At 44.6% G+C, this 27,757-nt stretch overlaps 1 protein-coding gene across 1 annotated transcript; it reads right to left on the bottom strand.

Moving 5' to 3' along the window:
• Positions 1 to 574: 574 nt before the first annotated feature.
• LOC149276698 (NF-kappa-B inhibitor epsilon-like) lies at positions 575 to 27,757 on the bottom strand. Its single transcript, XM_089503380.1, has 8 exons — positions 27,708 to 27,757; positions 27,541 to 27,607; positions 4,532 to 4,989; positions 2,337 to 2,439; positions 1,771 to 1,972; positions 1,310 to 1,398; positions 960 to 1,208; positions 575 to 640 (listed from the first exon to the last, which is right to left on the bottom strand). The coding sequence occupies exons 1-8, from the start codon at positions 27,755 to 27,757 to the stop codon at positions 575 to 577; spliced, it is 1,284 nt and encodes a 427-aa protein (XP_089359506.1).

Genomic DNA, 27,757 nt, shown 5'->3' with positions numbered 1-27,757 from the left:
CAGACACGCAGGAGAAGGGCAGTGGGGCAACAAATCCAGGCTCCACGTCTGTGCTGCAGTAAGGTGCCCCCCCCCCGTTGGCCTTATCAAGTATGGGGTGCAGAGTGGCACTGGCCCTCCTGCGGGGAGGTTCAGAAATCCTGCTGATGTAGGGACTGGCTGCAACGCGGTCCCTCGTGGAGAACAGATTAACTAAATGAGTTAAAGCGGAAATCCCTTGCGCCGGGTTCACAGCCCAGAACTCCAACGTTAGAATCTTTAACTGGGTGATCAGAATCTGGGAGAGGCCGGGGAAGCAGGTTAACAGAGCGTCTCAGAGTAAATCCCCGCCGCGACATCCTCCAGTGCTGGTCAGCAGAACTCCGCAGCCGGATGCCTCCAAGAAGCAGAGCAGAGGGGGTACGCTCATCCATGCTATGAGTGCTGCCAAACGGGGAGCCAAGAGCACACCGGTCCCCCCGTGATTAATGGTTCCCTCCTCACCGTCTAATTTATTTGTGTCCTGATCCAAAGCGTCTATAGTCAGAGAGTGTCGGGGAACCTGCGCAGTGAGCTCCCCCCAGCCAGCAACGGCTCACGCCGATGTCACAACCGGCTTCCCGGAGATCTTCAAGTCATCGAACGGCAGAAGAGCCAGGAGCTGCGGGGAAAAGACACGGAGACCGTTTTACTTTTTAATAAGTCTGTATGGAGGGAGAGAAGGTTGGGTATAATGCGGCTGGAACACAACGAGGCAGCCGCTCGGCCCTCGGCACCAACCCGTTATATTCTAATTCCACATGAAATTACAACAGACTTTTCGCACTGGGCCCCGCCTCCCAATGGGCTACATCGGGGGTCACCACTCAATGTTGAGCATGATCACCGAATACCGGGAACCTGACCGCCATCAGATGCCCTGAACATCCGGCAGGCAAAGGGTTACCACTGGTGTATGTAAAGTGCTTGCGGCCCCCCACCTGATTATTTCCTTCTGCCAGATCCTGGGGGGTGTCCCCCTCGCGGTTCCTCTGCAGGGTATCGGCCCCCGCTTGGCAAAGCAGCCGGGCCAAACCGGCGTCCTTCCGGCCCACTGCCAGATGCAGAGGGGTACAGCCGTTATACATGAGAGCGTCCACTTGGGGGCGATGCTGTAATAACTGGGCGAGCAGAGCGGAGTCCAGCATCTCCACCGCCAGATGCAGGGGGGTCTTCCCGCTGGTGCCCTCCTGCATTCAAAAGGACACAAACTTAGCAAAGGAGCCCAACAAGAGACGGGGAGGAGAGGGTCAGAGAGACCTCGGGGGTTAGTGCAGAACTAGACCGTCACCTGGTCGTTGATGTCGGCTCCGTGCTCCAGTAAAAGAGAGGTGAGGGAGAGGTCTCTCTTCATGGTGGCGATATGCAGACAGGCCAGACCTGAGGAGATAACGAGAATCAGAAAGAGACATTGAGGTACTATTTACCTCGCAGCTGCAGGAGAAGGCTCTTCACGAGAAAGGAGAGCGGCGCAGGTTCCAAAACGTCTCAGTGCAGACCCATGAGCCCAAAGGAACCGACCGGTAGCAACACATCCTGAGAGTGCAGACCCCCCCCCCGGGTGACAGAGACAGACTGATCTCTGCAGCAGCACTAGAGAGCGCAGCGCCTCCCGTTCTCTGCAGCGCTGTTACCCTGCGGGCCCCGTATACTGTGGGACGCGGAGTATAAGTGAAATCGGCCGGCCCGCGCTCCTCTTTCGGCAGAAATGTGTTTTCTACAACAATTTTACACAAATGAGGCGCCTCTTACCATTCCAGTTCTGCAGGTGAAGGTTCTGGGGGCCCCGTGGCCCCTGGAGCAGGATCCTGGCACTATCCAAGTGCTGGTTCTCGCAGGCCACGTGCAGAGCTGTGTTGCCCTTCCTGTCCTGCAGTTCCAGGTTGACTCCTTTCTCCACCAGAGACTCCACCACCTTCACCTGATCCAGGTAAACAGCCAGGTGCAGGGGCGTCTGCGGGGGGGGGGGGGCAGGTTGAGAGAAATCGGGGGGAAAAGACTTACAGATCAGGTACATCACACGCCAGCACTGCAACACGGCGTCCACCCCTCCCACTGCGGGGTGACAGACAGGAGAGAGCTACGGGACACGGCGTCTGCCCCTCCCACTGCGGGGTGACACAGACGGGAGTTTCCACCATCTGATAATTAGAGAGTTAAACGGCGCCCGCCTCCTAAATGCGCTTCCTGCGCAGAATTAATAAAAGGCCGTGGCTCCTGGCAGAGCGTTTCGCCCCACGGCCGGTGACCCTGTAACGTGACCGCGGGGCATTTTAAAGCGTTCTGCTGCTCAAACGGTTAAGGCTGGGGCCACATACCTGGTACAGATCATTCTGGATATCCAGGACGTCCTTGGGGGCCACGGCGATGAAATAGAGCGCCAGCTCCTGCATGGAGTGAATGACAGCGAGGTGCAAGATCCTGCGGGAGAAACGCATCACATTACTCACGGTAACAGGACTTGTGGCCAGCAGGGGGCCTCTTGTTCCGTACCGTATGGCTAATGTATGGCTGAACACCTGCACCCACATGGTATACTCCCACCAATCCGACGAGGGCTCCACATGCGCAGACAGAGCGTATTCGTGTCACTGCGACCCAGGCGCTCGGCGGCCTCCGCTGGAAGGAGGTGCACTTTATTCAGCCGTTGGCCATTTTCTTAACGTGGTCACAACAGCCACAGCACCCCCCCCCCCCTGCTTTAATAAGTGAAAATCTCTCTGGGTGATTAAGACAGAGGCATTCTATCTCTTGCTACAAGGACTCAAAAGCCAGAACACAACAGTCACGACGCGATACTTTTATCGCCCGGCATGAGAGAGACGCCCCGGGCCGGAATGAGAGAGACGGCCGCCGCTGCCAGCCGGACACGTGACTCACGCTGCAGACAGCAGGGGATTTCCACCGAGATTTCAAAATAACTCCGACCGCTTCCTGGGGAACTTTCACTTTCTGCCAGACCGGTTTAGGAAGTAAACAGCGCGGGGCCCCGTGCCCTGCCGGGGGAGTAACAGCACAGGGGAGCCCCCCAAACTCTGCCGGGGGAGCCCTTTTGCTTTTTAGACCTGGGGGTTGAAAGACCCCCTGGTAGCAGAACACAGATTTTATAAAAATAGAATAGGGGAGAGATAACCGAATGGGGAGGAATAATCCTGCAGATCCTGAGAACAGGAAGTTGGGGCGGCCGCTCCCATTGTATACACAATAAGAGGGGATTCTAATAGATCTACTGATCTGTAAACATCCCGGGACACGCGAGCTGCGGGGGAAGGAGTTTTTCTTGCACTTCCTGCCGGGAGAACTTTTCTATGTATAAGAAAAGAAACCTCCCCCCTGCTCTGATCAGACACCCAGGCAGAGGAGGAAAAGCGAGAATCCCGGCAGGATCAGAGTCCGGTCATTCCTATTCTGGATGCCCGTTCTGAGAATCCACTTCCTGTTCCCCATTTACACGAAACGCCACATTGTACCCAAAACACGCCACGGAAGATGCAGCGTTACTACCCGAGCGCCACAGGAAATAACATTAAACTGCAGCCGCCGCTCTCTCCCCATTCCTCTAACATTAAACTGCAGCCGTCGTACTCTCCCCATTCCTCTAACATTAAACTGCAGCCGCCGCACTCTCCCCCATTCTTCTAAACTGCAGCTGGGGTCATTGGCTGCCTAAACCCCATTCAGTACACCAGGCCCTAAGAATAAAGGCTGTTCCCCGTGTGCCGAGCCGTGGAAGCTTTGTGACAGTAAAGGGTTAACGCTCGGAGGTGATGCGCCGTTAGCAGTTGTGCCCCTGTGGGTCGGATTCTGCCACGTGCTGGGGGGTGTGAGTGTCACCGTTGCACTCTCTCTCCATGACAAACAGTGAAGGTGACAGGAGGGAATCCCCTCCTCCTCCAATTTCCTGGGACCCCCCAGTGACTCCTCTGCACGGGGTCCCCTGGGGTACGAATAAATGATCAGCAGCTATTCCCGCGGAGTGAGGGCCTCCTCTGATTGCCTGATCCTTCCACCAGTACGAGGTCAGAGGCTATGTAATGAAAGGAAGTTTTAACAGCCTCCCAGCAGAGGTGGTAGAGGGTAATACAGTGAGGGTATTAAAACATGCATGGGATAGACATACGGCTCCTGAATCTAAGACGAGACCAACAACTGATTAATTCCTTACAGACTAGATGGGCCAACGGGGGCCTATGTGCCGGCGGCTTCTGGGTTTCTATAGTAACAATTAAACAAAAGGCAGAACCTGCAATCTGTTATAACACTGAGGAGACTCACTGGACTGTAATCACCTGCGTTAATCCAAGAAAAATACCCCAGGGGTTAAACAGCGTGGCTAATAACACCTAGCGACAGCCTGCGTCAGGGGAATGGAGGGCTACGGACACCGAGGGCCGGTGGGGATTTCCCAATAAGCATGCGCGAAGAGCCGCCGGCCCCCAGAGACGGTCACGGGCGCAAGTCACGGGCGCAAGTCGCGGGGGGGGGGGGGTTGGGGGGAGAATGGGAAACTCACGTGTCTCCCTCCTCAGACAGGTAGCTCAGGCCTTCCAGCTCCTGGGGCTCCTCTCTTCTCACCCCCTCAGCATCAGTTTTACCCCCCTGGGGGGCAATAGACAGCACGCACGTGGCGCGCAGCGACTCCGTTATTGAAGACGAGCCATACACAGAGTCCGTCCTGTCCAGCTCGTGGGCCTCGAACACCCCGGGCTTGGCGGAATCTGCCCCCCGCGTGGATGGATCCTGAAGCTTCGGCTCTTCTGCCTCCGGCAGGGAGGGGAACCTGGAGGCTCCGAATTCAGACAAGGACTGGACTGAGTCTGCTATCCCAGAGTCATAGCGCCCCTCCTCCGGGGGCAGCTTCTTCTGGCCCCACTCCTCCGACATGGCAAGGTCAGCAATAATTGCCCCAGAGCTGGAAGATACCCCGGCAAAAATACGTCTGGAGGAAGAGCTCAGCTGCTTCGCGGACACCTAGAAAACACAAGAATACACCGTAACGGCAATACGAACAAGGCGAGTCCCCCCCCCTGGCCCAGCAGGAGACATTAACCCCTTACATGACATCATCGAAAGCATCCTCCACGAGGAGATGGGGCAGCTAAAAACGCGGTAACAAGGCCTGAGGCCGAGGGGGCAGTTCTGGATACTGAGCCTTCCGCTTAATGCCCCCATGGTGTTTTGTCTCTGATCCCCGACTCCATGCACACAGTGGCTCCTAATCAAGAAGTGGGGCAATCACAGGGGGGGGGGGGGGGGGGGAGACCCAGAAGCAAACATTGAGGGAGGGGGTAATAAGCAACTGGGGAGCAGGGGGCAGAAATGGATGGAGGGGGATAATAAGTGACTGGGGAGCAGGGGGCAGACATGGAGGGGGGGTAATAAGTGACTGGGGAGCAGGGGGCAGACGTGGAGGGGGGGCAATAAGTGACTGGGGGGCAGACGTGGAGGGGGGGGCAATAAATGACTGGGGAGCAGGGGGCAGACATGGAAGGAGGGGGTAATAGGCGACTGGGGTAAACATGAAGGGAGGGGGTAATAGGTGACTGGGGAGCACGGGTAAACATAGAGGGGCAATCGCCGGGGGGGAAGGCAAAGGGTTCCGTACTTACCCAGGGACCCAGCTAAGGGCAGTTAATCCCTCATACCCCGCACATTGTGGTAAATAGCCCCATGTGCTCCGCCGCACACCCGGCACTGGCTCTCTTCCCCCGGTTCCGTCCTTCGCCCTCCGTTCCAGAAGCTGTCCTGTCAGGGAAGTTCCCGGACTGGCGCCAATCAGCGGCCGGAATACTGCCCGGTGCGTAACGCCGGCCAATCACAGGCGGCCTGACTAACAGAACCCGCTGCCGCTAAATACGCGGAGAGCGAATCCGGTCTCTCGGCTCTGACACGCGTGGGGTCATGTCACGGACTCGGGGCCCTCAAGCTCCTCCCATACATAAATATATATACACTCACCTAGACCCCGCCTCCCCGTAACATAGATATATACACACATATATCTCTCCGCCATAGTTACATATATATATACACATACTAACATATATACCTCTCCCCCACAGTTACATATATACATACTAACATATATACCTCTCCCACACAGTTACATATATATATATATATATACATACTAACATATATACCTCTCCCCCACAGTTACATATATATACATACTAACATATATACCTCTCCCCCACAGTTACATATATATATATACATACTAACATATATACCTCTCCCCCACAGTTACACACACAGCTAGACCCCGCCTCCCCGTAACATATATATATATACACACATATATACCTCTCCCCCAGAGTTACATATATATATATATATATATACATACTAATATACTTACAGACATACATAACATACTAACATAATTACACACTGACGCACACACTAAAACACACGTTAAAATACTGACACACACTCACACGCTTACACGCTATCATACTGACACACACACACGCTTACACAAACACTATCATACTGACAAACACTCACACGCTTACACGCTATCATACTGACACACACTCACGTTTTCACACACTATCATACTGACTCACACGCTTACACACACGCTATCATACTGACACACACTCACATGCTTACACACACTATCATACTGACACACACTCACACGCTTACACACACGCTATAATACTGACACACACACGCTTACACACACACTATCATACTGACACACTCACACGCTTACACACATGCTATCATACTGACACATACTCACACGCTTACACACACTATCATACTGACACACACTTACACGCTTACACACACACTATCATACTGACACACTCACACGCTTACAAACGCTATCATACTGACACGCTTACACACACACTATCATACTGACACACTCACACGCTTACACACACACACTATCATAATGACACACTCACATGCTTACTGTCAGATATTTTATCACAGAAAGCATGTATTTCTATATTCTGTGATTTTACACAAAATGGAGTTAGAGCCATTTTATTTTATTTAATCATATAGTGATTATTTCTTTTTGTCTTTGTTCCCTCTATAATTGAGAACAAAGGAGTATTCATGTATAATGATGTTTCAGCGTATATATGATACAATTAATGTTATCTTCCATGAGAAAGTTAAGGAGAAGACACTGCATATCTTTAGAAATGGAACTTGGAATGGGGGATCCATGGGAAGACTACCAAGACCTGAGTTACTATCTAGGAAGTAACATTTGGCGATTAGGGTGACCAAGGATAAATTCCAAACACATATGTAATGGTTTTAAGTTAATTCTTAGACCAGAGCGTCTCTCACAGGTAAATTAAGAAATTACAACGGTGTAAATATGAGTAAAAATCCTAATTATAATGGGTAAAACCCACCGTTATGATTGGAGAATTCCAATCAAAAGGTGGAGGCTATGATAATGAGCCCTGTCTTTAAAAGCTTAAAGATCGCACCCTGAAATGGACAGACCCTGACGGACTTATTCACCAAATTTACCCCAGAGAATTGGAATCTTAAGATCCTGGCACCATATTTCACTCTTAGAGTTACTTGGAGTCCTAACCTATATAATTTGTAGAAAGTTATATTCTTGCCCACTTAATTTCTTGACAATGAATCTGGATTAATTTCTACAAGGACCAGTTGGACAACAGCAACAAGTGGTGGTAAATATAATTGTTTTATTATTCTGAATAGAGGTGAATTGTGTCTTCTTCGTATAGAATTCCCTGTTTCCGGGAAATAATATATTGCATTATTGTATATGACGGCTTGTGAGACTGCAGTTTATAACCCGTGATAATAACAATAATGAAAAGGTATTTTTACCTATAGACGAAGTTTGACATTATTTGCATGTATTAGGAACTTCACTAATACTCTTAGACACAAACAAATTATTTTTAATTTGTCATATTAGTTTAACTAATATTAGAGAGATAGTGATATCTTTATTACTGCCCTGATTATCATCAATTTTTGGTTGCTGAGTGGACTGGAAATTAATTGTGTGTTAGACTCATAAAATAACAATTCATATTGATAACTATCGATAATATACTGTATTTGAATTGATTTATTTTTGACATGTTTTAAGAATTTTGTGTTTTATATCATGCACTGTGTGACTCATATATATATTTTATAAATTGGATTTACAATAAATAATATTTTTATTGACTATCGCGATGATATCTGTCTAATTTGAATTATAATTTTCGGCGATCTGAAAGAATTTAGGATCGGAGATAAAATATAGGGTATCTCCTTAAATTAATATTGTGGATGTGGTACTACAATATTTGGTAGCGTCGTTATTTTTTGTGTGTGACGAAATATTGGTTTTGCCTATTTTGTCTCATTAATATCCCTAACATAATTGGAGGCACTGCTGAGATATTTCACGTAAAATAATAGTTCTAATTATTGATATACGGTAGTTGTTGTCATTTTCTGTTGTTTCATATAGTATATTTTTGGTACTGTGTATCGTATCCTGATCAGTGCATAAAACATGTCTGTGTCCAGCAAATCGAGTGCTACTTCTGGTGAAGATGTTTTGATATCTAAAGCACAAGTGCTAGTACATGTTAATAACATTAAACATGATATTATGAGAGGTTATCATAAAAATATGAAAATCAAAGAGAATTATGGAGAGTGGCTCCAATCCCTTAAGGATGAAGTACAAATGACCCTAAGGCTAGGTTTCCACTTGGGTTTTTGTCCTGCGTTTTTTTTCTTGATGAAAAACGCCAAGAAAACTGCCACTGCATTTTTCTGCGTTTTGGCGTTTTTTTCTGGAGTTTTTTCTGGCGTTTTAGCCTTTCTGTGGAAATTGCTTTTTTTGACCTTAGGCAGTTTTTCAAGTTAGAAGTTTCACCCAGCTAAAAGGGATTAGGATAAATGGCAAGTATCTGCCCCCTGATGTCATTTACTTGGTAGAGTTCTACTTAAACGCCCCAGCGGACCCTTTTGTCACTTTTCTGTGGTTTGTAAGGCATGCTTTATTCCGAATGTCTGCTCCTCTAGGAAGATTGGCCCCAAATGATGGTGCAAATTGTTTGCTGTTGCTTTTGGCACGCAGGATCCAGTTGATGCGTCGCGTATGTTTGTTTGTAATGGCATGTTTGTTCCAAATGGTGTAGAATTCAATATGAACTTTGTTTTGTGTGAAACTGTTTGTTTCCAGCCTATTTCTCGTAGGACACACAGATACTGGGTCCATCCTCTGCATTGTAACTGTGGAAAAAACGCCATAAAAAACGCCAAGGCAATAAACCCACATGGCTTTTTCATGGCGTTTTTTCTCTCCCATAGACTTCTATTGGAGAAAAACGCCAAGATTTCCTTGCAAAAAACGCCAGAGTGTCAACATGCTGCGATTTTGAAAAACTGCCACAGAGCCCAAAAAAGCAGAAAAACGCCAAAGAGGACTGAAAAAACGCCAAACAAAAAAACGCCAAGTGGATATGGCATTCTGCGATTTCCTATTGAAGAACAGCTAACATCTGGCTGCTGCATTTTTTCACAAAAAAAACGCCAGGTGGCGCTATTGGCGTTTTTATGGGCGTTTTTAGCAAAAAAAACCCAAGTGGAAACCTAGCCTAACAAACGAATGGTCTGACGGATCACCTTTGGTTGGACATTTGAATGCTATTGTTCAAACATTAGATTTGAAGGAGCGAGAAGGGTTAATCTTTTCATCCTGGCCCTACTTTTTTGTATTGGCTTCTCGGTTGTTGCGAGATCGTGAAACTAGAGAAAAAGAAGTGTCTAGTCTCCAAAAATAATTGCAAGATTCTAAAACAGCCCTGGATCAGTTAAATGATACCCAGGCAGAGTACAAACAGTTGAGACTAAAGTTTGATGATTTGACTGATAAGCATTTGGCACTTCATGGCCAATACTTTGATGCTAAGAGCAGGGAAACGGATTGTCGCTATGATCTGGAGAATTGTCGTAGGGAGATACGAGAACTCCAAGCCCAATTGTCTAAACAGGATAGTGTACAAATGCCTAAGTTATCTTTGTATGGTGAAGGTGATGAAGGGGTTAAAACCCACACCACCGTAACAGAGTCTGCTGTTCTGAGTTTAAGTAAGCAATTACAAACTCTACAAGAACAAGTTAATCAGGTGGCTTCTGTCCAATCACAGCGGAATCATAAGGTTAAATTGTCTGATACACGTGGTTCCTCTGATTCTGATGAAAATCAGGAGAGTGATAAAAGTGATGGTGAATCTTCCGTTTATTCAGAAGGTCATGTTTCAGGTGAACCCTCTGTGATGTTACAAGGTGCCAATACGGCCAGAACACACAGATCAGACGGGCGCTCCTGTAACTTTAAAGGAGTGATAAAGGGTACTAAGAAATTACCCGTACCTGTCTATGATGCCCTAAGGTAATTAAATTCCTTAAGGAGACTGTTGCTGAATTTTCTAAAAAAAAACACAGCTAATATTGCTGATCATTTAGAATCATTTGAAAGGGCAATGCAGTTTTTGGGAATGGATGATGATATCCATAAGAACCACTATGTGTCGTGGACTTTTTCAAGTCATCACAGACATTACTTTGAAGGTTTACAAAGTATGCGAACCCTATCTTGGTCTAAAATGAAATATGAGATTAAGATTGAGTTTGGACAGTATAAAACTGTGTCCGCTGCTAAGAAGGCTGTGTATAATCTGAAATGTAGACCTCACCAAAGTCCTAGAGAGTTTTTAACTGTTCTAAAGAACGCTTATTCTTTTATAGAACGTAAGCCCAGATATGATTCTCGAGAATTCCGTGATCTTTTCTTCTATGCAATGCCTTCTCCAATTCGGACAAATCTTGCCAGAGATTATGATAGCGATTGTTCATTAGATTGGCTTGTTAATGAATGCATGACGCTGTATACAGTACTGCATGCCAATGATGACTTGCCTGATAAAAAGAGTCAGAAATTTAATGGACAAGAGGTGGCAGAAACCCAAGCCCATCTGGGATTAGAATCACAGAAAAAGAGAAGCTATGCTGAGGTGGTTAAATCCCCAAAACCTCAGAAACAGGAATCGGCTACAGCCTCACCTGCTGTCAAGCCTAAAACTCTTAATGTGGAATCCCAGGATAACAAAGGAAAAAGTCCGACTGCCAAAAAGAATCCACAGTGGAGGAAGGGTAATTCCCAATGGAAAAAAAACCCTATGGCAAGGAGGAAATTTTACAGGACTAATAGGGACAGATCCAGCCAATCTGAGTCTGATAACTCCCAACAGTCTCAGCCAAATAACTCCAAACCTAATAGGCAGTACAGGAATGAGAAAAATAATTTACGTCATCATGTAAATCAAATGAGTGACCAAATCAAATTGTTAACGGAGCAAATGACTAAATTAAGTCAAACTATGGCTACAGCGACCACCAATCCTTTTTTAGAGGCAGGTCCTGCTACAATGCCAGCTCCCCCGCAATAGATCATAGGGAAGTTAAAGCCGATGTGGCAACACAGGGATGGTTATCAAATGATATAATTCCTAACCCTGTTTTACTTCCAGATCCTCATCATCTATCAAATGATTGTGTTAATAATGATGGTAAAACCTATGTGGTCCCTCCATTTTGGCTAGGGGGGACGTGTCTGTAACTTTTTCTTCTATATTGCAGCCAGACCAAATGAATCCGCAAGCTAACTTGTCTTTAAAAGCATCTAGTTCCCAGGAACCGGCTCTGAAGGAGTTAACCGATGAGATACCAACCGCTAGTAACAGCTTGAATGCTCAAGACATTCATGAGAAGGAAGAACTAGTGGGTAAGGATGTGCACGCATCAGTACAGGTTGGAACTACGGCCGTGACAGGTAACGTATGGAAGACAAGTGATATGCTGACACATTCTAAGTTTTTATGTGAACTAGAAGAATATGAAGGAAGATATTATGTCTCTGTAAAGGTACAGGATTCATTACCACAACCCTTCATGGGGTTAATTGACACTGGGTCACAGGCAACTATATTGTCAAATGTGTACTTTCAGAAGGTAACGGACTTAGCAGCAGAAAAGCCGAAGCTAAGAGACTTTCCAAATACTCTACTGAGTGTTGGAGGCAATTCCCTTCATGTCATAGGTTCAACCTGGTTAAAGATTACCATAGGTAATAAGACCTTGAGACACCCGGTAATAGTGGTAAATCTCCCCTATGACCGATTGATTTTGGGTATAGATCTACTCAGAAGACTTAATGTAATCATAGATTGTGTGAATGGGATTGTATGGTCACAAACCAAAGTACCCATTCCATATGATAAGTCTCATCAGCAATCCAGGCGTAATTGCCATGTGATTGAGGAAAGGCCGGATTCGATTGAAATTCATTTTAGGAATAGTCAGTCATCTGATGTTACTGTTTTGCAGGTTAATGATTTTATTTCCCCTGCAGATGATCATTCCATAAAAGTTCAACCGGAGAGGATCCGAAATGTATCTCTGGAAGGCGATGTTTTAACCATTTCTCTTCACAGGAATTATGTGGAATCTGTGGAATCAGCAGGTCATGTTCAATTCCTTGATAAAATTGAAAGGGTTTAATACAATTTATTTTTTCCTGTTCAAGTGAATGATCTAAGGAGAAGTAAGAATGCCAAGCTAAACTTGGAGATCGAAAACAGCTATATCAGCAAAAGTCTGTTAAAACAGATCGCTAATCCTAAAATGATCCGGTATCTTTCTCCCCATGACAGGTGGATCCATAATCTGGACGGCGAATCGGATAGCCATAATATTATTGCAAAATGTTTATTATCCATTTCTATCGGAAATAAAACAGCCAAACATTTGTTTCTGGTGTTGGACGAACCTCGTTACCAGATTTATGTGGGCAATGATGTCATACGTCGCTTTGCTATCCATCTGGATTTGATTAATTCTAATCTTTGGACCAGATTAAAAAGCGATCCTTGTGAATTTCAGGATGAAGATGAAGCACTGAAATCGGCACAGTTATTGCCATATGCAGTCAGTGTTCAAGTACCTGAAGATGTAACCATTCCACAAGGGAGTAGTAACTTTCTTCTACCCATACAGGTTAAGAAAGGCCAGAGATTGAGAAATCCCAATGCATTTATCTGCTTATCCAACCGGATGCAACAGCTAGGTATCATGGTAACACCCACACCAATGGTAAATATTCATGGAAACACTATTTATGTTGTTATAAACAACATTACACCTCGTAATATTACCTTATCCAAAGGCACTGTTGTAGGTTTGGCATTGGATTCAGAATATTATACTTTTGGATTCCAAAATCATGTAATAGGTCTCATTCCTGAGGAATACCTGACAGAAGAACAAATAGTGGAACAAACGTTTAATTCTATTCCAGAAGGTTTATTCACTATCCAATCTGTTTATCCTTTCAGTATAGGTGAAGGTTCCTGCAGGATTGAAGAATCCTCCATTGTCTTTGACCACCTAATTGATGAACAAGAATATTATGACCAAAAGAAAATTAATCCACCTGGAGAGGATCTAACCTCTAAACTTGAGGAATCCTTTGAAATAGGTCAACCTGAAGTTTTTCCTGGATTTCAGGAAAGGGTGGAAGAACAGATATCCATGGCTGATGCTTGCTCTAATGACAGTGAACGTCAACAGCTAAGGGAGTTCCAAGAGATCTTTGCCAAAGATTCTTATGATTGTGGTTTTACTAACTTCCATGTTGCTAGAATCCAGACTGATCCCGATCTACCACCCGTATGTATCAAGCAATATAGATTACCTTTAGCGCCCTATGATGCGCTACAGGATATAATTCGGAATTTAAAGGACCGTGGCATTATCCGTTCGGTGCACAGTTCGTATAATAACCCCATCCTAGGAATTCTGAAGCCTAATGGTCAATGGCGTTTGTGTGCTGATTTAAGACAGCTAAATAAACGTGTGTATATGTCTGGATGGCCTGTACCCTACATAGACCAATATTTGGTACAAATGCAAGGATCCAAAATATTTACTGCCCTACATTGTGCCCTGGGATACTGGACTATTCCGGTACACAAAGAGGACCAATACAAGTTGGCCTTTACATTTGGAAAACAGCAGTATACTTGGACCCGGATGCCTTTTGGTTACATAAATTCTGGTCATGAATTTGCTGTATTCATGCATAAAGTTATGCCTGACGCATTTGAAAGGGGAACCTTGGCCTACGTGGATGATATTTTACTCAAAAGTACATCTTTTGATAAACATATTCTGGAGATCCTTCATGTTCTTAATCAATTAAGAGAGGCAGGAGTTAAACTCTCATTACAGAAAGCCCAATGGTGTCGTACCAAAGTCAACTTCCTTGGACACGAGGTAACTTCTGAAGGATTAAGTCCACAGAAGAAGAAAGTTGAAGCCGTTCTGAATGCCAAAACTCCTACCAATGTCAAAGAATTAAGATCATTTCTAGGAATGATTAATTATTCCCGTAAGTTTATTGATAACTATGCAGAAATAACAAAACCTCTTTTACAGCTGCTTAAGAAAGATGTAAGATGGAACTGGGGGGAAGCCCAGAACAAAGCCATAGACGAGCTGAGGAGAAAACTCACTCAAGCACCCTGTTTGGCATATCCGGAGGGAGGTAAGCCTTTCTATCTGGAAACAGGATTTACTAACTTAAGCATAAGTGCGGTTTTGTATCAAAAACAGGACAATCTGAACAAGGTCATCGCATATGGAAGCAAAACCTTGTCACCGGTTGAAATGAAATTAAACAACTGTGAGAAAGCTTTATTGTCTACAGTATGGGCATTGCAGAATTTTCGGAGCTATATCCACGGCGAGAACATTGTAGAAACTGCTCACCAACCTCTACAATATTTGCAGAGCGACAGGATACGAGACGGTAATCTTTCTAACAGTAGAATTACTGCATGGCCAGGGATGGCCGTTAGAAGTCCGTTATAATCAAAATAAGAAGAACGTAGTTGCCCAGGGACTAGCAGATCTACATGATTGTGCTACTCTACCTCTGGATGATAACTCTACCGGAGATGATTTCCTAGAGGAACAATTACTTTCTCCGTATAAAGCTTATGACAAGGAATATTGTCGACCACTATCATCTGTATACATAGATGGTTGTTCATATCATATTACCATTGATAATGAACGGAAATTGGAGGTATTGGAATCACCTGGACAGGTGATTATCCAAATATATCTGTAGGCTACAGCCTTGGTCCTAAAAGCAGTCCGATAGCTGAACTTTGTGCCGTATATAAAACCATTCAAATGGCAATTGAATATGGTGTTAAAGAATTTGTTATCATAACCGATTCTAACTACGTGCGCAACAGTTTTGTCGAATATCTGCCTAGCTGGAAACGTAACCAAATGCTGAGAAGTAACAATAAACCCGTGAAGCATGGTAAGCTGTTTTGTAAGATTGATGAATTGGTAATCAAACATGATTTGACCATTTATTGGAAGAAAACCAAAGGCCATTCTAAGATACAAAGTATCGATAAAGACGGTAATGATTTGGCTGATTCATTAGCAAAACAGGCAGCCATCAATGGAGAACTTTTTAACATTGATGATCTTACGGGATCAATTCAAATTGAAGCCATAACTAGACAGCAAGCTAGTGGATGTTAATATTGCACAATGGAGTCAAGAATTTCCTAATGAGGATCTAATCACTAATCAAAAGAACAATTCCGTTATTGGTCGATTTTATGAGTATATTAAAGATCCCATTGCCAATCCTATCACTGATGATGATTGTAAGGATAATGAAGACTTGCGAATCTTAATGAGCTATAAAGTCCAATTCAACTTGATGGATTGCTGATCAGAACATCCAAACATGGCATACAACAATGGGTAGTGTGACGGACTCGTCCCTTCAGGCACACCGCTGTGGATATTATACAGCCCAACCACCCGTTCCCCTGGAACCCAGTTTCTATGTTTACCCCACACCGCCAGGCCCAGTACCAGGACATACAGGTTTTACTTTTGGAACTGCTGGGCAGCTAGAATAGCCTCCTGCCCCACTATGTGTACCAGACTGGATTATCTCCACAGGGTGCCCAGCCAGGGCTCCTGCCTGACTATCGGTGGAAGATATCAGAGGCTAATCCCGTTATCTCCCATATTGTTCCTGGGAGACCTGAATCCCCCAGCTAAAGGGGGCGGTTATGTTACTCAGACGTCTCATTCTGTGTGTTGATGTGTTTATATGGATATATATACCTGTGCCTGTGTACAATAAAGTGTTCTGAATGTTATACCCTACACTGAGTCTCGGCTAGCGACTGGGAAACCGGGGAAAGTGTGTGTTGTCCCAGGCTAAGGGAGCACAAGACAGCGGAGGTAGTCGGTCGGACTAACCAGCTCCGTGACAGGTAGTTCCTACCACCTTTAGAGGTTTAATGTTGCAACACGCACATGATGCACCTACATCTGGTCATCGTGGGGATAAGATCACCTACGAAATACTGCGTGATTATGCCTATTGGCCACATATGCTAAGAGATGTGCAAACTTATTGTCGAGGATGTTTGATTTGTCCGCAATTCCAACCTCATGCTCCAACTCATCGTGCACCACTTCAGAAACGAGGAATGTCTCTACCTTGGTCTGACATACAAATCGATTTCATAGGACCTGTAACTAGATCCTCAAGAGGTAACAAGTATATGTTAACTGTTACATGCATGTTCACCAAATGGGTAGAATGTATTCCATGCAGAGAGAACACTAGTTCTGTGTGTGCAGCATTACTAATTAATCATGTATTTTCCAGATTTGGCCTTCCTCAGAGAATCGAGTCAGATCGTGGAAGTCATTTCACAAGCGAAGTGATGACAAAAATGTGGAAAATCCTAGGTGTGAAACGCAAGTTACATATCGCCTACCGTGCAGCCTCTAGCGGAGGGGTAGAGCGTTATAACCAGTCCATAGTAAATATACTCAAAAAGTATATGAAAGAATCTGGCAAGGACTGGGATGTTAAATTGCCCTTGGTTCTAATGGCTATTAGAGCTACACCTAGTACCGCCACTAAGATGTCACCTTTTGAATTGATGACAGGCAGAAAAATGGTTTTACCACAACATTTGCTATATCGCACATCTGATCATAATTTGATCAATGCTGCAACAACCCATCAGTATGTTGAAAATATACGTAAACATCTTCAACATGCATTTGCTTTTGCACAAATGAATCTAGAAAAAGCAGAGATCAGTGCTAAAACCTATTATGATCTGAAGACTACTAAGAAAGAATATGAAATCTCCGACCAAGTTTATCTGTATAACTTTGCACGAAACCAAGTGAAGGAAAAGAAGTTTCTACCTTCTTGGAAGGGTCCATATGTCATAATTGACAAGATTTCACCAGTAGCTTATAAGATCAAGATTCCTAAAGATGGTGATTTTGTTGAAAAATGGGTTCATATTAACCAATTGCGTGCTTGTCATCCTAGATCTCAGTTAAGAATTATAGATAATGATTCTGAGTTAGAAGACTGAACATCGGTGTGAAATCAGAAGATCCAAATCAACAATGTGGTATCGTATACAACTTGAAATGTGTGTTATGTTATGCAATCATGTATATTCATATCATTAATTTCCATACCATCCAGCAACTATATTAATATTGATAGGTAGCTTGGATAGATATGTCTTAATGTCAAGTGATATTACAAGTGCGTATTCTCATATTATTCTTCTTTTTGAATATTAAGGCAAGGATTCAAGTTCTGAAAGATGTCTAAGAAGGATGTGGCGAGCGTCTGGATCGTACTACTACTGTGTCACGAGATGCGGATGGAACCGATCGCAGAGCCTGGACCATCCTCTGGCATTATGATCCAAGAGACTCCTGGATTCATCCGTACAGAAAAGAGGATCCTAACACAACGTGTGTTTGTCAGCTTAGACCCGAAGATCTCCATCGAAAAACAGTACAATGTTTCATCGATGCAGCTCCCTGAGTTAAAGGCCTGGTACCAGATGCATCTTGAAAGAGCACAAAGACGCGTTCAAGAAATTTTGGAACAAGCCAGGAAGCCGTTTGTATCGAGCTCCATTACAATGAATCATCGAGCTAAAAGATTCCTTGTTGCCTTAATTGTTGCCTTGGTATGTACAGCCATAGGTGCAGTCGTTGCAACCGGTATGTCTGCCGCAAACTCTGTTTCTGTTCAAACTTTGGAGAACGAAATTCGAGGCTTAAAAGGAGAAATCAATGCTATTCATCGGGAAATGGAACGACAAAGAGAGTATCTAGTAGACTTAATGGTTATGGTGAATGATACCATTGTAACCACGAATATGCATTCCAAATTAATCTCTCACTCCATTAATATGCACCAAAGTCATGAACAATTCAAACGTGAACTTTTGTTTGTGCACGACCCGATATTATTCCACACACTTTCATTTTTGGAAGAAGTGCAATCTGGAATGACTGATTTAACCAGAGGACACATTCCTTTATATTTTGTTTCAGAGACATCGTTCATAAAATGATTACTAAAATGGATGTCGATAAAGAAAGTTTTCATTAATGACTTCTCTTACAGGAGCAAAAGTGTTCCAATCCGTGCATTATACCCCTGCAAGTACCAGGTCGGACAACATGATTTGAAGTCGTTAATATGCCATCTGACACTTGTTGAGATCATTCTAAAGCAAACTGGATTTTGCTTTGTCATAATCTAAAGGGGGGATTATGTCAGATATTTTATCACAGAAAACATGTATTTCTATATTCTGTGATTTTACACAAAATGGAGTTAGAGCCATTTTATTTTATTTAATCATATAGTGATTATTTCTTTTTGTCCTTGTTCTCTCTATAATTGAGAACAAAGGAGTATTCATCATAATGACACACACTCACACGCTTACACACACACTATCATACTGACACACACTCACACGCTTAGACACACACTATCATACTGACACATACTCACACGCTTACACACACACTATCATACTGACACACACTCACACGCTTAGACACACACTATCATACTGACACATACTCACACGCTTACACACACTATCATACTGACACACACTTACACGCTCACTCACACACTATCATACTGACACACTCACACGCTTACAAACACGCTATCATACTGACACGCTTACACACACACTATAATGACACACGCTCACACGCTTACAAACACACTATCATACTGACACACTCACACGCTTACACACACTATCATAATGACACACTCTCACACGCTTACTGTCAGATATTTTATCACAGAAAGCATGTATTTCTATATTCTGTGATTTTACACAAAATGGAGTTAGAGCCATTTTATTTTATTTAATCATATAGTGATTATTTATTTTTGTCTTTGTTCCCTCTATAATTGAGAACAAAGGAGTATTCATGTATAATGATGTTGCAGTGTATATATGATACAATTAATGTTATCTCCCATGAGAAAGTTAAGGAGAAGACACTGCATATCTTTAGAAATGGAACTTGGAATGGGGGATACATGGGAAGACTACCAAGACCTGAGTTACTATCTAGGAAGTAACATTTGGCGATTAGGGTGACCAAGGATAAATTCCAAACACATATGTAATGGTTTTAAGTTAATTCTTAGACCAGAGCGTCTCTCACAGGTAAATTAAGAAATTACAACGGTGTAAATATGAGTAAAAATCCTAATTATAATGGGTAAAACCCACCGTTATGATTGGAGAATTCCAATCAAAAGGTGGAGGCTATGATAATGAGCCCTGTCTTTAAAAGCTTAAAGATCGCACCCTGAAATGGACAGACCCTGACGGACTTATTCACCAAATTTACCCCAGAGAATTGGAATCTTAAGATCCTGGCACCATATTTCACTCTTAGAGTTACTTGGAGTCCTAACCTATATAATTTGTAGAAAGTTATATTCTTGCCCACTTAATTTCTTGACAATGAATCTGGATTAATTTCTACAAGGACCAGTTGGACAACAGCAACAAGTGGTGGTAAATATAATTGTTTTATTCTGAATAGAGATGAATTGTGTCTTCTTCGTATAGAATTCCCTGTTTCTGGGAAATAATATATTGCATTATTGTATATGACGGCTTGTGAGACTGCAGCTTATAACCCGTGATAATAACAATAATGAAAAGGTATTTTTACCTATAGATGAAGTTTGACATTATTTGCATCTATTAGGAACTTCACTAATACTCTTAGACACAATTAAATTATTATAATTTGTCATATTAGTTAAACTAATATTAGAGAGATAGTGATATCTTTATTACTGCCCTGATTATTATCATTGTTGGTTGCTGAGTGGACTGGAAATTAATTGTGTTTTAGACTCATAAAGTAATAATTCATATTGATAACTATCGATAATATACTGTATTTGAATTGATTTATTTTTTACATGTTTTAAGAATTTTGTGTTTTATATTATGCACTGTGTGACTCATATATATATTTTATAAATTGGATTTACAATAAATAATATTTTTATTGACTATCGCGATGATATATATCTAATTTGAATTATAATTTTCGGCGATCTGTAAGAATTTAGGATCGGAGATAAAATATAGGGTATCTCCTTAAATGAATATTGTGGATGTGGTCCTACAATATTTGGTAGCGTCGTTATTTTGTGTGTGACGAAATATTGGTTTTGCCTATTTTGTCTCATTAATATCCCTAACATTACACACACTATCATTATGACAGACACACTCACGCTTACACACACACTAACTATCATACTGACACACTCACACGCTTACACACACGCTATCATACTGACACACACTCACACGCTTACACACACGCTATCATACTGACACACACTCACACGCTTACACACACACTATCATAATGACACACTCACCCGTGTAGTTTTGTTGGCTCTTCTGCTCCCTCTGGCTCCTCTGTCAGCGTGGGGGGGTAGGGAGCGAGTATCTGCCCCAGCGGTGCGGGGGGGGGGGTGCTTGGGGTTGGTGGCATCAGTTTTGGGCCCCTGCAATGTTCTTAAATGAGGAAGAAAAAGCATTTCCCCAGCGGGGGGGGGGGGGGGGCGTAGTGATACAATAATTGGTTCATATGGCTAGTAAGGAGTCAATGTGACAGCTCGGGGTTAATGAGTGCCGCCCGTAGCAGTTATTATGACCATCCGGGGTTAAATAATGCCGTATGAGCTGTTTATTGTCTGTACCCCGTACCCCTCCAATCCGACCCCACCATGTATCACCTGCCCACGGACTTCGGCCCTTGTCGCCCGGACCACCCCCCCAAACCCCTACTCCCCCCCCCCACAGAGACCGGGTAACCATTTCAATCCCAGCAGGAAGCATCGCAGAACCGACAGGCGTACCCAGCGGGGGTACAAGGTGTGTCCGTGACTCCGTTAAGGCCGGTTCCCTGCTCCTGATACCCCTCCTATAGAAGAACATGCATTCAATTATCCCGCGAGGGGCTGCTCTGCGTTCTTCAGACATTTAAATGACTAAAGCGGTTACCTTAGGGAGAAGCTGTAGCTCCCCGCCTTGCACCCGTGGGGGGGCTATGTGCTGACTGGTGGTGTCTGCATCGCCCTGAACACACCTCCTGCTTGGGGGGGGGCAAAGGAGCAAAAACCCATGGAGGGGGTATTGTGCAAGGGGACACCAAGTGCAGATTCCCGGCCTGGAGGGGACTCGGGTGCGCTCAGACCCGCATGCGCAGGAAGTGCCCCCATCGCTTCCCTGCCGCTGACTGGCTGCAGGAAGCTGCAGCTTCTACACGGGCATTTGGCCTTTTTGAGGAAAGTGTATTAAAGTGCCCCCGGAGGGTTAATGTGCGTTCATTTGTTGGGGGGGCATCAGGGCACGCCGGTCCTGTAAGGGTTGATTGGCCGGCAGAGAAATAATAAATTAACCCTTAGGGTGACTGCTGGAGATTTAAGCGGCTGCCCCATAACCTCATTAACTATTTGTAAGCCGATGACTCGGTGAGCAGGCAAGTCGCCCATTATGTGTAAGAGCGGGGAAAGCTACCGGCACGTGACCCGCAACGTATGAGTCATGGCTGCACGGGGTATTAACCTCTTCCGCCTGTAACCGGTACTCTCCACAGCCTGCGCGAGCCTGGCTCGTATGACGTATGGGTCCGGGGCAAAACATGTTACGCATGTATACATTCTATGTACGCAATGCGTTAGCGAGCCAATGGCACAGGGCAGGGAGCCCTCGGACAGGGCAGACAGGGTCAGGCAAACCGGGGGGGGGGCTGCAAACTGTGCCAACACATACGCACAGACAACATAGCCACCCACAACAGCAAGACCTACAGTATTAAAAGATCATATACCTGCACATCTAGCGATGTAATGTATATATAGCGTATATATAGTGTATATATATATATTGTGACATTCATGTAGGATTGGTGGTGGAAGGGAGGTATGTTTCTCCTAGATTCCTTTCCTATGTGAAGTAACCCCAGAGTCTTCCACCTGCGAGGTGATTAATTTAGGTGAATGAGAGGGCGGATATAAAAGGGAAGCCAGGAGCGCAGGTAGCTCACTGGCTGAGGACACAGAAAGCCTGTCTGTGGGAGAGACATTTGAGTAAAGTGAGTAAAGTGAGTAAAGTGAGTAAAGTGAGTAAAGTGAGTAAAGTGAGTAAAGGTTGCTGGACGTATTGTGTTAAGTTGGCAGAGAGAAGCTCTCCAGCTGGTAGTGAGGGGCATCTCTTGTGTAGTAAGTGCCGGACAGGCAAGGTATTTATTTTGTTGCTGTGTTGTTTTATTTCTTTTGTCTTTGCAACCTTTCTAATAAACCTGACCCTGTGTCAGATTGCACAAACTTACTGCTGTTTGCCTGGTTTGAATGAAGACGGGCACTTGTCCCTTGACCTCAGCGAGGGGCGATCCCAGACCTATCTCACCGTGTATATATATAGTGTGTGTGTGTGTATCAGAAGCGTACCTAGCGGGGGGCGGTCCGCACCGGGTGCCGCTCATCAGGGGGGTGCCAACTTGCCGGCTCCCGGCACCCCTCCAGAGACGGACAGCAATGTCTGCCGCTGGAGGAGCAGGCTCGCAAGGGAGCGGTATCGGAGGTCTTTAACAGACCTCCGGCTCCCTTGAGTGATTTTAAGCCGGTTCAAGGATCTCCCTCTGTTAAAGACCTCCGATACCGCTCCCTTGCGATCCGCGCGGCAACAGCTGCTGTGCGCCGGGATTTGTTGTCAGATCCCGGCGCACAACACTGAAGCCGCGCCCACTGCCGTCCGTGCCCTCTGACCCGGAAGAAGACAGAAGAACTGAAGAAGAAGAGCGAAGAGGAGGAAAAGAAGCTGTAAGGAGAAAAGAGGAAAGGTAGGAAAGCATTCAGTGAGTGAGAGTTGATTGGTATATGTGTGGATTGGTATATGTGTGGATTGGTGTGTGTGTGTGGATTGGTGTGTGTGTGTGGATTGGTGTGTGTGTGTGGATTGGTGTGTGTGTGTGGATTGGTGTGTGGATTGGTGTGTGTGTGGATTGGTGTGTGTGTGGATTGGTATGTGTGCGGATTGGTGTGTGTGTGGATTGGTATGTGTGCGGATTGGTATATATGTGGATTGGTATATGTGCGGATTGGTAAGTGTGTGAGAGTGATGGGTGTTATGCTGTACCATTTCCAATGTATTTTTCATTATATAATTATGCTCTAGTACATCATAACTCCCATCACTCTATATTGTTCCATACAGTGGCAGAGCTGGGAGACAGAGGCCTTGCACCCCCACCGCAGGACTCCTGAAAGGTAAGTGAACTTCAAAGTGGGAGAGGGTAGATAGTTAGGAGGGGGTAGATAGGGAGAAGGGAGTGAGACGGGGGGATAGGGGGTAGATAGGGAGAAGGGAGTGAGAAGGGGTAGGTAGGACAAAAGGGAGTGAGAAGGGGTAGATAGGGGAATCATACTCCTATCATGCCAAGTCTGCGAGTACATCCTGGAATCTGGGTATGCCTGGGCATGATAGAAATGTGATTGCTGTTAACAATCATATATATATATATATATATATATATATATTAATATTGTTATTTAATTGTTTTGTCCTATTTTGGTGTGTTACTTACTTGAAATAAAAGTGTTAGATTTTTTTTTATGGTGTTGGGGGGGCCATATTCGGTTTCGGCCAGGTAAATGCTGCATTTTCGGTTTCAGTCCAGAATTCGTTTCGGTGCATCCCTACTACTAATGAAGTGGTAGGCCTACACCACATCAATGTTTGACTTAGTATATAGTGATAGGAGTTATGCTGCACTATTGTCAATGTCTGGCTCAATGTATAGTGATAGTGATTACGCTGTACCACCGTCAATGTGTGCCTCAGTATATAGTGATAGGTGTTATGTTGTACCACCGTCATTGTCTGCCTCAGTATATAGTGGTAGGTGTTATGCTGTACAACAGTCAATGTCTGCCTCAGTATATAGTGATAGGTGTTATGCTGTACCACCGTCAATTTCTGCCTCAGTATATAGTGATAAGTGTTATGCGGTACCACCGTCAATGTCTGCCTCAGTATATAATGATAACAGTAAGCGTTATGCTGTACCACCTTCAGTGTCTCCGCCGGTATATAACGGTAGAAGCTATGCAGTTTTAAAGTGTGTGTGTGGGGGGGTGCCACATACAGGATCCGCCCCAGGTGCCAAATACTCTAGGTACGCCCCTGGTGTGTATATATATATATATATATATATATATATATATATAATTTCCAAAATTAACAATTGCACACCAATCACCACCTTTTTAGCCCGGTGCCAAGTAGCTGCAACAGCAAATCATAAAACATCCAAAAATAGTTACCGGCACTCCAGGGACTTCTTTAAATAATCACTCAAGAAACTGCAGTTTTCTAATCAACGTTTCAGTCTATTTATTAGACTTTCATCAGGACATGTCAGAAAAGCAGTGTCAATCATATTTATAGCAAGAAATATCATCAACAAGACCTACGACACCTGTAGTGCTCGAGGTATTCAGACCCGGCGTGTACCATTCCCGGATACGCATGTGCATAATATCAGCAGTGCTTCCGGGTCTCAGACACACTGTGTGAGATCCGGATCGTCATGGCAACGTTTAAATTTACTCTGCAAAATACGTGTCTCCTATGCCGGTAAGTAAACCTCTTATTTGTGCCTTTATATTTGTGTATATAATGCTGTACTCCTGTATACAGGATCAGCAGTGATAAATTTGTGAATAAATATACATAAAAGGACAAAGTTATAATGATTAGACAATGTTGTAAAGAATAGTGGATATCTGTATTGTAAAATTAATGCATAAATGTGTGAATGTGTGTATATATTATGATTATATATATGTGAATTAACAATATATTATCATAGATCTGCAATCTGATCTCTGAAGTGTTGTAACAACTCGTACATTTAAACTGCAACTAATCTGCATACTGTGTATCTCCTGTGCCGATCTGTGACTCCCTTAATTGTACCTTAGTGTGTATATATAGAGTGCTTTGTTCATGTATATATATATATATGTATATATGTATGTATATGTATATATATATATGTGTATATATATGTAGTGTATATGATACAATGCACTAAATGTGACCTAGGATGCTACATTGGAGAAACCAGCCAGCAATTAAATGGCAGAATGAACATGCGCAGACATTCCATTAAACACAAGGAGAATTCCTATTGCACCCCCGGGGACCCCATTTCACCCAACATGACCACTAAATCAAGGACCTAAAAATCAAAGGGGACTTCAGTAACACCAAAGAAAGACAAACTTCTTAAGTCAGAATGATTCAACAGCAAGAATACAGAACTCAATGCCGAATTGGGTTTCTGTCCCACTACACAGGTTTTACATAACGCCCCCCCCCGCTATATGTATTGTATCCCCCCCTCCCCGCTATATGTACTGTATTCCCCCCCTGCTATATGTACTGTATCCCCCCCCCTGCTATATGTACTGTATCCCCCCCCCCTCCGGCTATATGTACTGTATTCCCCCCTGCTATATGTACTGTATTCCCGCTATATGTACTGTATCCCCCCCCTCCCGCTATATGTACCGTATTCCCCCTGCTATATGTACTGTATTTCCCGCCCTCCCGCTATATGTACTGTATTTCCCGCCCTCCCGCTATATGTACTGTATTCCCCCCCCTCCCGCTATATGTACTGTATTCCCGCCCTCCCGCTATATGTACTGTATTCCCCCCCCTCCCGCTATATGTACTGTATTCCCCCCCCTCCCGCTATATGTACTGTATTCCCGCCCTCCCGCTATATGTACTGTATTCCCGCCCTCCCGCTATATGTACTGTATTCCCGCCCTCCCGCTATATGTACTGTATTCCCCCCCCTCCCGCTATATGTACTGTATTCCCCCCCCTCCCGCTATATGTACTGTATTCCCGCCCTCCCGCTATATGTACTGTATTCCCCCCCCTCCCGCTATATGTACTGTATTCCCCCCCCCTCCCGCTATATGTACTGTATTCCCCCCCTCCCGCTATATGTACTGTATTCTATTCCCGGTATGTGAGCACCAGCAGCTTTCTTTTTCTGTGTCAGTTTATCTTCAGCAGGGCTGAACCCCCCCAAAACTCCCAGCTCAGAACATGTATGACCCTCTGGGGGGACACGTACTTTTACAACATCTCACCCTCCCTTATCAGGTCTGGGCAGTAACCCCCCCCCCCCCATTGAATTCTGTGTCGTTTTGCTCAGAAATGTTTTAGACTTGAGAAAGGGAGAGGAGATCCCGAAAGCTTCTCATTCCGAAACTCTGTTAGTCCAATAAAAAAGGTTTTATCGCAAGATACTTATTCCATCTGTTATCTGATATTCACACCGCTGGACTAATACGGCTACAACCTCTACTCTCTCCATCTGTCTATATCTATATACATCACAGTATATCCCGCACTGTTAGGATCATCCTCGGCCCCTCGTAGGTGTATCTGGTTGAAGAACGTCTGTTGGGGGCTCTCAGCGTGAGAAGCTCCTTCTACCACTACTGATCATATCCCACCAACGGAGTCTGCGTCTGCGTAAAGCCCCCGCCCGCTAAGTAATGCGCAGCCGCCGCCGCCGCAGCCAATAAATAAACGGAAGCGTGAAACCAAAGTGTTTTATTATACAAATCCGGCAAAATGTGGAATATGCGACAAAGCGGCAGGCGAGCCGTTTATTGTATAAAAAAGATCCCCCGGCAGGCCGGTCTTTGGGGTAAAAACGGGGGGCGCTGTGGCCCCGCCGTCCTGATATCTATAAATAAACCCGCTTTTATCTGCTTCTTCGATTATAAAATATTGGCTAAAATAAGTGCGATCCAAGCTGCCGGTGAACGGGGGAACCGGCCGGTGAACGGAGACGTCTCCCCAGTGTGAGTTCTGGAGTTTTTGGGCACGTCGAGTTCATCGTTCTTTACAGACACGTGGCATTTTAGGTAAGAAGCAGCCCTTCTTGTACGGGGCAGTAAGGGCCGGTGACATAGACAATCCGCGACCTCACATGAAGACTCGTCTGATCCGTCTGGCTGCGGGAAGCCAATGTAGGCCACAGAGGACACAGTGGTTCCCAGTGCCTCTGCGTCCTCCGCTCAGGAGCATGATGTCCATCACGTCATCGGCGCTTGCCTCATTGCGATGTCGTCATTAGGCGTCATAACCGTGGACAGTGCGGCCAT

This window comes from Sceloporus occidentalis, unplaced genomic scaffold (genome assembly GCF_023333645.1).
Source record: "Sceloporus occidentalis isolate IW3139 unplaced genomic scaffold, rSceOcc1.0.p SCAF_231, whole genome shotgun sequence".
Taxonomy (NCBI): Eukaryota; Metazoa; Chordata; class Lepidosauria; order Squamata; family Phrynosomatidae; genus Sceloporus; species Sceloporus occidentalis.
The sequence above is the reverse complement of the archived record's forward strand: the minus strand, read 5'-3'. Positions and strand labels throughout refer to the sequence as shown.